The sequence below is a fragment of the Episyrphus balteatus genome, chromosome 1 (genome assembly GCF_945859705.1).
Source record: "Episyrphus balteatus chromosome 1, idEpiBalt1.1, whole genome shotgun sequence".
NCBI lineage: Eukaryota > Metazoa > Arthropoda > Insecta > Diptera > Syrphidae > Episyrphus > Episyrphus balteatus.
In genome coordinates this window covers 57,268,165-57,280,867 of record NC_079134.1, presented here as the reverse complement: position 1 = coordinate 57,280,867, position 12,703 = coordinate 57,268,165, and the positions used below count along the sequence as shown (strand labels likewise).

Below are 12,703 nucleotides of genomic sequence, written 5' to 3'. Positions count from 1 at the left end.
AAGGCGGTCTGGCGTTCCGAAAGCAGAAAAAAAAACTTCTGGTAGCCACATTTTTGAAATCAGGGGATTTTTTATGATTAATTGGTGTATCATTTATTCGGTTAATACCTAGCAAAACGCCAAAAGTTGATTTTTGACTGCACTTTGGGTGCGTCTGGCAGAGGGAAGGCTGAAAAATGATTGGCTAAAAATTATATTTTCTAGACCTGGAATAGACATAGAATATTAATTTGTTACCATCATACGGTTATACCTAACAAAAAATAAGCTATTAGGTTTTTTATTAGAAAAATGCATTTCAAAATGCTTCAAAGCGGTCTGGCGGGGGGAAAGCTGAAAAAGAAACTTGCGGTACCCACAGTTTCGAAATCAGGGGATTTTTTATGATTTTTTGGTGTATCATTTATTCGATTATACCAAAACGCCAAAAGTTGATTTTTTGCTGCACTTTGGATGCGTCTGGCAAGGGAAAGCTGAAAAAAATTACTGCCAGACTTTTTCCGTTGACATACTGTGGTGCATATCTAGATATGTGCACACTCGAATTTCGGTTATATCAAAACTGCCAAAATATGCTGCCGGCTCTTAGACTATCACGTATGCATTTAAAGATCTCAGGTCGAAGATAGGACGAACACCCATCTGATTTTTTTATCAAAAACATTTTTGGAAAGGAAACTTGAACCGATTGGTGGTGTCTCTAAATATTCAATTTTTGCATCCCTTTTCTTTGCATGTCCATGTTTTGTTTTTTTAAATAACTGAATTTGCTCCCATACTCTTCGCTCTAATTTTTTCTAAACATTTCTAATTCTCTATTATATTTCAAAGAGAAAAAGTTGGGTTATTCAAAACAAAGCTCAACTTTATGATTTGATTAAATGCCAGCTTTTTTTAATTTTTCCCCATTGTGCGTCGGGAAAATATTTGAATCAAATCATTTCGTTTAAAACTATAACAAATTAAATCGCGTTAAGTCCGAAAAATTAAAACTTAAAAAATAAAAAAATATTCTTTATAAATCTATTTAGAGCCGTTTGGTCAAACGACACTTAAGGATTTAAGTTCTACATGAAACTTTATGTGACAGTTTACGCAGAGCAAAAAGTAGAGAGTAAGAGCCTTCGCACACTACAGACTTTCTATCGGCCGATAGTTTAATCGGGTTGGGCTCCTAGCCCAGTCGGGATGTACAAAAAATTAAGCTGAAATGGAAATAATTAGATCGTGCAATTTTTTTTCATAGGACGGTAGAGGGGATCACTGAGAGCTTAAAACCAGTTTTTCGGGAAAATCGACCTTGTGCTTAAGCCACCATCTTGGTTTAAAGGTAAAACACGTTTTAGTGAATAACTCGGCCATTTTTAATTTTTGACAAAAATTATTAAAACTTGTAGAAAATTTTATTTTCTATAACTTTTATCTTAATAAATTTTTCTATATGACCCATGTTTTTCGAGTTAATTTGAAAAAACTATACCCCTACTCAGTTTAAATTTTATACCCGCTTTGATAATAGATTTTAAGATCAACGCAATGTGGGAGTGTTTTTATGTGTTTTTGGGGATGAGAAATCTAGCTGCAATGTTAGTTTTTGCAAATTCCTGAAATTTTATAAACAAAAGGAACTATCTCAAAATCGGTAAGTGTCGTTTTAAACAAAATAAGTAAATATTATAACTGATGTCTAGCAAGACAATTAAGTCTTTGAATTTTTCAAATCGGTTCATTAATCCCTGAGATATGACCAATTGTTTATAATAAAAGCTTAAAAGAGAGAGTGAGTTATAAACAATTGGTCATATCTCAGGCATTAATGAAGCGATTTGAAAAATTCAAAGACTTAATTGTCTTGCTAGACATCAGTTATAATATATACTAATTTTGTTTAAAACGACACTTACCGATTTTGAGATAAGTCCTTTTGTTTATAAAATTTCAAGAATTTGCAAAAACTAACATTGCGGCTAGATTTATTATCCCCAAAAACATATAAAAACACTCCCATATTGCGTTGATCCTAAAATCTATAATCAAAGTGGGTATAAAGTTTAAGCTGAGTAGGGGTATAGTTTTTTTTCAAATTAACTCGAAAAATATGGGTCATATAGAAAAATTTATTAAGATAAAAGTTATAGAAAATAAAATTTTCTACAAGTTTTACATATATAATTTTTGTCAAAAGTTAAAAATGGCCGAGTTATTCGCTAAAACGTATTTTACCTTTAAACCAAGATGGTGGCTTAAGCACGAGGTCGATTTTCCCGAAAAACTGGTTTTAAGCTCTCAGTGATCCCCTCTACCGTCCTATGAAAAAAAATTGCACGATCTAATTTTTTCCATTTGAAATGTTTAATTCGACTGGGCTATCCTGGCAGGCGAAGAAATATTTTAGTTTGAAGGCAACTGTGTAGCAAAACAAACTATTTTTTCGATCAAACAAAATTTTTGGTCGGCCGATACTCAATCGTTGTAGTGTGCGCACTTTCATACATTTTCATACTGATTAAGAGACCGACTAAACTGTCGGCCGATAGAAAGTTTGTTGTGTGCGGGGGCTCTAAGGATTTATGTTCAACATAACCGCTATTCAAAATATTTAGGAGGCAATACAAAATTGCAACAACAACAAAATATTTAAGTTTCGTTTCAGCAAATGGTCCTTAAGTACTTAATAAATTTTCTTATTTTTAGACTTGTCTCGCAATAGATTTTGTGAACTACCTGAAGAAGTAACAACATTTGCGTTCCTGGAAACACTCCTTTTATATCACAATACGATTCGGCATATTCCTGAATCAGTAAAACATCTTACCTTACTTACTTATTTGGACTTACGTAGTAATCAACTTTCAACACTTCCAAAAGAATTATGTTTTATGCCGTTGCAAGTATTGTTGGTATCCAACAACAGATTGGTATCTCTTCCCGATGAGTTAGGACGTATGGACAAACTTTTGGATTTAGATGTTTCCTATAATCAGTTAACAGCTCTTCCAGCAAGAGTTGGTGAATTGCGAAGTTTGAAATCGTTTTCATTACGCAACAATCAAATTTTATATCTTCCTAGAGGTAATTTGACTATTACAACACAAGAAACCCCAAATGCCATTTACTTTTGAACCTGTTTTTTTATATCTTACGTTTCGATTAGAATTAGCATGTCTTACATTGGTTTCTCTAGATGTAAGTAATAATCGAATAGCAAGTCTTCCGTTAGAAATACGCCAAATGACTTCTCTTGTGGAATTTAATTTGGGAAATAATCCCTTAACATCGCCACCAGCTAGTGTAAGTAAATCATCCTCATTACTAGTTATTGTTCTTAATCACTAGTAAATTCTCCATGTAATAGCTTTGCGTTAGAGGACTTGTGCACATTTTTAAATTTCTCGAAACTCAAGCGACAAAAGATGAAAAAGGATGCCGAGCAGGTGGAAATTATGATGGATATACTACTCTAAGGAGAGCACCTAAGCAAAATGCTGGTAGTATATTTGAATCTACTAGAAACCCAAGATATCAAGTAGATTCAGGTTATAGTACCTGCGACGGAATGGAAAAACGCTGGTCAAATGATTTGCCAAACAGTTATTTAAATAAAAGACTTCCATTTTAAATTGTGTTTTTATCTACAGTTTAAATTTCAGAAAACTCAAAAATTGGATTGTTATCTCCAAGAAAAATCTTACCATCTTCTGTTGTAGATAGCTTTGCTTTAGACGCAGATACAAGTACCAACGACATTATTTCCAAACCATCTCAACAAGTAATAGAAGAACAAAGAAAAGATCAACAATCTTTAGAGCGTACTTTTTCGCAAGAAAATCAACTCAATGAGGACATTATAATTTATTCTCAAACAAGTTCCACGAGCAGGTAAATTAAAACTAAATCAATAATGCAGTAGTTATTTATCTGAATTATTTTGTTTAGTGGATCCACACCCGAGGATGATATGCTAGGCGAAAATCATATGTATGTAGACAAAAATAACGAACATCTTGGAAATATTCAAACATATCGTGAGTACAAAGAAGCACTTAAACAACAAAGAAATCAGGATATTTCGAGTGTTTATAAAGCCAAATCTAAAACACAATATGATTTGATCGAAGATAATGGGTCTTGTTCCTATGACGAACAAGATTCTCGATGTATGGATGAAAAAATTAACAATATTAACAATTATTCTGACCAAAACACAGCAGAAGAACAACCAGTGTGTGTACCAAAGAAACCTATCCAAAAAGTTATTCCATCAAGAAATATAGAACTTATGTCTGCAGTATTTCAAACAAAGTTAAAAGACAAAGCATCTATCTTGCATGGAAATAGTGAATGTTTAGAATATGTCAAGCCCAGTAGTCCAATTAAAGCAGTAGGGAATATTGACATGGTAATAAATAATAATTCAACTCCTGCAAATGGAGTTGTGCGAAATAAATTTCTTCCCGGAATGATTGCCAAGCACCAACTACTTTTATCACAAAATAAACCAAACAGGTAAGTTATAACTATTTTATTTTAAGAGCTTTTATTTTTTTTCTTGTGTATACGATCTTTTTCTTTTGTTGGTTTTATTGTTAAGATCTGTGACATGGACCAACGACACAAGTGCCGAAAAATCAAGTTTTACTATGCGAAGAGAGTTTGATAGACAAAGGGAAGAAACGGAACTGATGACTCAACTACGAAACGTAAGTGTTTGTAATTTGTGACATTATTTCTACATGTATCTATCTAATAACTTCAAACTAGCTTAACTTGTTAGATTAAACTTGAATTAAACTTCTTATTGTCAATTAAAAAAAGGAGTGAAATCGGTAACTTTAGCGAAGAAACCGACGAAACGGGCAGATATTTCGCGTTAGGATTTTGAGACAAAATGAGGTTTATTTCCTACTTGCCGTTTGTTAATACAAAAATTGTATTGTAGTTTTCATGATAGAAGTTACTTTACAATTATGATTATAATTTGATGGCGAACTAAAAAGTAATTCATAATGGCAAATGGTAAAATTTAAAAAGCTCGAAGACTCACGTTCATCTCTTCTAACGTTAAAGAAGGCTTGCATATAGTGCAGGCGCTAGAGGTAGTTGAGTACGCAAAATATGGGTACGCAAAATATGAGGACCGAGTCTTACAAATGGATTTGAGTTCAGAAGAGGTCAAAGATAAATAATGTGGATCTTGCTGGTAAATTTTTTGGTCCATTTTTTTTTTTTAACATAACAAAAAAAATCAAAATATTCCATTTTTTTTGACTTTTGTTTTTTGATAAACATTGGTCTAATAAAAAAGAAGAAATTAAATTTCCTTCAAAATGCTGGCTCAATATATTTTTTCATTACTACTATAGATAGGGGGTTTATCATCATCCGTTAAGGGGGAGGGGTAATTTTCTAAAAAATTTAATTAAAATAAAAAAGAAGTATCAAAAAACAACGGCAACACTCACAGTTATAAGTTGTTCTTTTTTCAAAAGCCAAAAGTTCAATTTTAATTTTTAAGTTAATTCAATCAATTTTTTTCGAAATAAACGATTTCAGAGTCAAACTTGTTTAAAAAAAGTTTAAGAAGCACATTGAGTACTATTTTATAGAGGTAGTTGAGTATGCAGAATGTGAGGACCGGCAATTATGACCGAATTCTTATACCTAAGATCCCAAATGATAACAAAACACATCTTGTCGTTGAGTTTGATGGTCCCTTCCCGTTCCCTTCACACCCCTCTTGACTACTACGAATTTATTGCCAAATTGTTACTTGGCTTGCCGTATGGGTGAAGAGGGTTGTGAAGGGAGCGGGAAGGGACCATCAAGCCCACCGGCATAGATAGATAGATTTAGATAGATTTTTCTGAAATTTGGTGGGTGTGATAAGGTCCATCCGAGACAGGTTTTGTTTTATAATTGCAAATTCCGTATTTGGGGTCGAATGACTGAACAGATTTTTGTGAAATTTTGTGTGTGCGATAAGGTCCATCCGAGACAGGTTTTGTGTTATAATTGGACCCGGTAGGTGGCGCTGTTGTCAAGTTATATGCAAATTCCATATTTGGGGTCGAATGACTGAACAGATTTTTGTGAAATTTTGTGTGTGCGATAAGGTTCATCTGAGACAGGTTTTGTGTTATAATTGGACCCGGTAGGTAGCGCTGTTGTCAAGCTATATGCAAATTCCATATTTGGGGTCGAATGACTGAACAGATTTTTGTGAAATTTTGTGTGTGCGATAAGGTCCATCTGAGACAGGTTTTGTGTTATAATTATACCCTGTAGGTGGCGCTGTTGTCAAGTTAAATGCAAATTCCGTATTTGGGGTCGAATGACTGGATATTTTTTGTGAAATTTTGTGTGTGTGATAAGGTTCATTGGGCACATGTTTTGTTTCATAATTGGACCCGGTAGGTTGCGCTGTTGTCAAATCTTAAGAAAATTGCATATTTTAAAGGAACGACTTAACAGATCTTTGTAAAATTGTATGTGTGTTATATGGACCCGGTAAGTATCGCTGTTGTCAAGTTATAGTGAAATTCCATATTTCGAGTTTGAAAGACTGTAAAGATTTTTGTGTGTGTGATAATTTTCATTCGAGACAATTTTTTTTTATAAATTGACCCGATGATGTCAAGGTATAAGCAAATTCAATATTTGGGGTTTAAAATCATTCGACTGTCTTAAGTTGGACTTGACTTCATGTTACTTGGCTTTTAAGATGAAATTATAATCTAAAGCACATTGGTAACGGGTAATGAAACACGGGAGAATGTGTCATATTTGTCGTGTAAGCAGCCGGGTTTCATCGATTTATTAGACGCTATCATGTCAAAAAAAAAACACCAAAACCAATTTTGACTGCCAAATTCATAAGCTTTATTTAAAATTTAACATACATAGGTACACATTATTAAAAGGAACCCGCACATTTTGTATGGGAAGTGGCCCTCGGTGAAATTGTCTGAAATTTTAGTATGTTGTTCTCTTGAAGCTCCTGATCAAAATATGGACAGAAAGTCGAAAAACGGACAGTTTTTAAGATAACGGTTTTTTTCCGATGACTACCTCAGACCTTTTTTTATGATAGTAACTGTCTTTGTTGTGTTTTGCGTTATTTTTTAGTGGAGTTTAGTTTTTAGGGTCGCTGAAACCGAATCCGAAGTCTATTTTGCCCCATCACTTCGGGTTTTTAAGATGACGGGCTTCAAGATAACAACATACTAAAATTTCAGACAATTTCACCGAGGGCCACTTCCCATACAAAATGTGCAGGGTCCTTTGTAATGAGTCGAACTTTCATTTCAAAATAATCCAATTTAATAAAATTTAAACGTACTAACACCTATACAAATTTCGATTGTAGCCACGAGGAGTAGATGATTATCAAGAAAAAAGATTTTGGGTTAAGCCTTCTATTTATACATTTTGAAAAAAAAGGAAATAAAAGAAATTAGAAGAAATGAATGAAATTTGAAAAAAATGTGTGACGTAAAGTAATGTCAAATAAATTGAAAATTCAGAAAATTCGTGTTTTCTAAAAGCCCAATTTTTGAAGTGCCGAGTTTTTCGAAGGCCATTTTGAAATATTTATGAAAAAAAGTTTGAAGGAGTTGAAAACTAATTGTGCTACTTTTTGTGGTGCACTACAGAAAGTGAGCATTTTACAATCTTTCTTACATAAGTTCTAAAGTGAAAGTTTAAAAGTAAACTCATTTTTCTAACTAAAATACGACTGAAAACTTACAAAAATGTGTTAAGAACCTTATTTCGAATTCCAAACAACCAAAAATTCAATCTGCAGTCGAATCAATCTGCATTGAAAAAAATTTGTTACTTTTCCGGAAGATTCCGGAAGACTATCTGAAACTCTTTTTGAGACGGATTCACATACATTTTCACACACACTACAATATACAATTGCAAAACGTCAAACCAAACTATAATTTGGGACAAGACAAAGGGTGTTTTCATAAACGTCGGAAATCTGCGTTAGTACAATCGTCTTTCTGCTTTGCTTTGCTGCATTAATGAACACACCAACTCTGCAGAATGTTTGCAGGCCTGCAATAATACAATTTTCAGCAGTCACTGAGTGTTCATAAACGTCAGAAAAAAAATATAAAAATGACCACAGAATGAGTTTTGTTTGATAAGGAAAAAAATATTTTAGTTTCAGAAAACATGTTTTCAATAACAGGGAAAATTTGTAAACCGTGTTATATTAGGCTGACACAAAAAAAAAAATGTTTTCTTCTACTTTAAATAGCGGAATAAAAAAAACGAGTGGTTCACATTTGAAACAAATTATTGAATCGAAAAAAATATTTTTAATTAGGGTGTTCAAAAAAAATATTTTTTGCGTTTGAAAAAAAAAAATTAGTTTCACTGCACAGAAAGTTTGTTTGTTTGCTATAGCAATATTTAATTCATATCAAATTAATTAAATCGATTTTGTTTGAAGAGTAAATTTAAAATATACTATGTTTCTGAGCCCCCTAATGCGAAAATGCCTGCTCAATTTTTCATTATATTTCATAAACCATGTCTAACAAACTTTCTCTGTAGTAAAAATAATTTTTTTTTTCATAATTAAAAAAAAAAAAAAAATTTGAGCAACCCTAATGTAGTTTTTTTTTCTTCGATAATTTGGTCAAAATAATATCCACGTTTAATTTTTTCGAATTCTACAGGAAACTGTAGAAGTTAACATTTTTTAGAGCCACCCTAATACGAAAAAAAAAATCAATTTAAACTCGTTGTATCAAAAAACACGATTTAGAAATTTTCTGCATCATTAAAATCTAAATTTTTCGAAAAATGAAAAAAGAAACATATTTGCACCACCCTAATAATAAATTTACTTTCAATTTTTTTTACAATATTTACATTTATTAAAAATAAAAACATCGAATCAAAAGCCAAATAAACTTTTTCGCGAGATCTGCAGTCATAAAATTTTGGCTGCGCAATCTGCCCGATGCTGACGACATAATGACGTTTATGAACAGGAGAACTGCGTTAAGGCCCCAACCCATAGAATCCGTTGCGTCCGTTCCGTCAATCCATCCGTTGAAGTTGAAGTTTGGGACAGAAAGGGGTGACCCATAGAATACGTCGTACGACGGATTGCTTTTTGACAGCTCCAAGGTGTGTTCGATATTTTATCGCTGAATGTGCACTAAGGAAGTTCCGATGCAAGAAATTTTTAACTATTATTGTTGTTCTTTTTTTTAATAAAATAAAATGTAGGGCTAGATTTCCTGTAGGTACCTGCTCTTCAGTTAAAAACAATTTTTTATAACAAATTATGAGGTATGACTTTGGCATAGTAAAATTGAACTCTACAACAGAATTTGAGTATTTAATTGATATAATTTATTAGATATATCATTAAATGTTACTTTTATTACATTTTCTTCACAAATATACAATTAAAGTTCACAATTCATAGAATCGGAGGAGAAAAGAACTCAGTTCTTAGTTCTGAAATTCCCCGGTGTGCACTCAGAAACAGAAAATCGAACTGATCTATTGTTGACAACCAATGTCAAAGGATACGACGGATGAAAAAGTAGAAAGTTGGGCTACTTCTTCCGTCGAATCCGTCCGTCTCCGTCCAATCCGTCGCTTATGGGTCGCTTCCCATAAGAACGTGTGTATTCTATCGAGCTGTCAGTTGAAAACTTCGACGGAACGGACGCAACGGATTCTATGGGTTGGGCCCTTTAGTCCTATCGCAGATCTGACTTTATGAACATAACTAACGCAGGCCTAAGTTAGACAGACGTTTATTAAAACACCCAAAATTTAATAAACCAGAGCCTTTCCCTTTAAGCCTGAACTACATAGAAACACAAAGTGAAAAAGTACAAAAAAGTTTCTAATTTTTCAAATAATTTAAATTTTTAAATGTCACATCAATAAAATTGTTTTTGTTATTTTGTACTTTAATTTACTTTTTATACTTTGTTTGACTTTGTGTTTCGTTCTAGCTTTATTGGATAAAAATAAAGAAATTTAAAACATGAAATCATTTCAAAATAGTAAAAAATATTTTGTTTGATCTGTCACTAGCACACACATAAATTTACAAACAAAAATTCCTACCAATTGAATTTCCTAAATAGCCAAAATATTTGTGCTCCACATATCAACCGAACCGAGTGAACCGATTTTTTTTTTGTATAGGAAAAGTTTTACACATTACAGGGCTAAAATTTGAAAATAAATACTAGGAAAGGCGGAACGAAGTCCGCCGGGTCAGCTAGTATTGAATAAAACCAAAAAGGGGGCTTTTACCTCCTATCTTCAATTTCCACCATCTCATTTAATGTCAATCCGCGGTTTTATCTTGTTTTATACTCCATTGAACGATTCTTGCAATAAAAACCCATGAACGTCTTTGTTCCTTATTGTTATGCCTTTTTTAAGACCTAATCAATAAACTATTTCTTATTCAAATAAGAGTAGGGGTAAACAAAATGAACCAAACCATTGACCAGCAAGGTCCACAATATTAATCTTTGTCCTCTTCTGAACTCAAATCCTTTGTTGAAACTCGATCCTCATATTTTGCGTACTCAACTACCTCAAGCGTTTGAACTACATGCAGCCTTCTAGCGCCAGGTCTAATGACGAAATACCATAGTTTTGAACCAGAAGAACCCTAAATTGGGAAACTGCATAGATGTTACTCGTATTACCTTTCGTTCGACATCAATATCATCTCTAAGGCCAATGAGTAGAATGCACTTTACCACTCCATCTTGCCAGGATATGGACAGGGTGATGTGATTTAAAATCGACGGCAATAAGGTAGAATCGGCTTTATTTACTTTTAATATTTGAAATAAAGGCCAACTTTACCTATTTTTATGGTCGACCTTATTACCGTAACGATTAGTTACGGAACATCAAAATTGTAACAAAGCAGAAATTTTGTGTGCCAAAAGAAATTGTTATAAAATTGTTGTAAAATAGAAATGTAATTGCTAGCAATGTAGAAGGTTTAGGGAATAAAGTTGAAATTCAATTCGTCAGTCCCTTCCTGTTTTTGGATATATAGGGTTTCCCAAAAGTCAACGTCGAAACGAAAACGGTAGAGAGGGTAGGTGGTGACTGTTATCAGAAAAATAATACAAAAAATCACAGCCGTATATTTTGGGAGTTATGAGCATGCGAAAAAAAAATCGAAAAAATGGTCACCCTGTGAAGGTCTTTCATGTGCCGCGACTACAAATCTAAAGTTTTCTCATTTTTTTCTTTTGCTACTGAACCTTGAATAACACTGTTAACCAGAGCATTCAAAAATTTTAACTCAGCTGCATCAGTTTTAAATGCAATACGATATTTCGGCAAGTTACCTTAAAAGTTGGTGCGTTAAATTCTCTTTTCAAAATGTATAACATTGTTGAGAATTTTTCATAAATAAAGGAAATAAAAATGTTTTTCTTAAAAAATCCGACTTTTTTTATTAGGTAATTCTTCCATATTATCCTATTATATACAGGGTGTCCGGTAGAAAATGGATAAGCCTGAAATGGCTGATAGGTGCACTTTTGACTGTTCTGAAACCGAATAGAAGAAGTTTCTATCGCAACCAGTTTAGAAAATATTAGCTTTTTTTCGTTCAGTGTACTTTAAATTTCATCATCTTACGTTTTCTTTAACCACAACCACGAACGAATGAATTTTATAAATTTGTTATTTTTATAATTTTCTACAATAATTGGCTCACTACATAAGAAGTTAAAAGTTTTTATAACTGTTGCATCTTTTCTTTAAAAAAATTTTGAAATTTGTTTTTCGATGCAAAATGTGAAAAAAAAACTTTTATGAAAATTTTCAAACACCTGTGGTATAAAAAAAATCCATAGGAACGTAGGTGGCCAACTTTTTTAAAAATATGCCCGTCCAAAGGGGATTGCAGAATGGTAAAAGTTTTTATTGCAGAATGGTAAAAGTTTTTTTTATTCTTCTTACACATAACTATTAAAAAAGTGTTATAACTGTTGAACAATGGCTATAAAAAAATAATTTAACTCTTTTTTTAATGCAAAGTAGAAAAAGAAAATATTTGTTTGCTCGGTTTAAGAATGGGCATACAATTGTGCATCGGTACAGCTTGTTTTGAGTTTTGACTTCTTAATGATCTCGTTTTAAAGAAAAATTTAGATTTTCGGTCCCGTTGCAATGCAACCTCATCAAAAATGTTGCAATGTTTTCGAATTTGTGTTCAATTCCCAATCATATTGGGCTACGAAAAACATCCAATATTTGTTAGATGCAATTTAATTTACAGTTAATATTGTGAGCCACTTCTTATTTTATCTTTTAAACTGGTTATTAGCAAACAAATATTTTTTTTTTCTACTTTGCATTAAAAAAAAAGTTAAATTATTTTTTATAACCATTGTTCAACGGTTATAACACCTTTTTAATAGTTAGGTGTAAGAAGAATTATTGAAAAATATGACTGATTAAAAAAACTGATGGAATATGCATTTGTGGCAGCAATGTGAAAAACTTAAGATTTTACAGTTAAAATAGTTTATTAAATTAATAGGCTTTTTTTTGCACTTTGGTACCAATAACTTCCTAGTAACTCAAGATTTGATAAAAACTTTTACCATTCTGCAATCCCCTTTGGACGCTCATATTTTTAAAAAAGTTGGCCACCTACGTTCCTATGGATTTTTTT

At 32.5% G+C, this 12,703-nt stretch overlaps 1 protein-coding gene across 1 annotated transcript in view; it reads left to right on the top strand.

Moving 5' to 3' along the window:
- Positions 1 to 12,703, top strand: part of LOC129916193 (leucine-rich repeat and calponin homology domain-containing protein) — a 204,449-nt gene that overhangs the window by 25,694 nt on the left and 166,052 nt on the right. The window contains exons 2-7 of the mRNA XM_055996027.1: positions 2,695 to 3,072; positions 3,155 to 3,291; positions 3,356 to 3,590; positions 3,651 to 3,879; positions 3,937 to 4,506; positions 4,592 to 4,700. Coding sequence (XP_055852002.1) covers positions 2,695 to 3,072; positions 3,155 to 3,291; positions 3,356 to 3,590; positions 3,651 to 3,879; positions 3,937 to 4,506; positions 4,592 to 4,700 — 1,658 coding nt within the window. The remainder of the gene's footprint in view (positions 1 to 2,694; positions 3,073 to 3,154; positions 3,292 to 3,355; positions 3,591 to 3,650; positions 3,880 to 3,936; positions 4,507 to 4,591; positions 4,701 to 12,703) is intronic.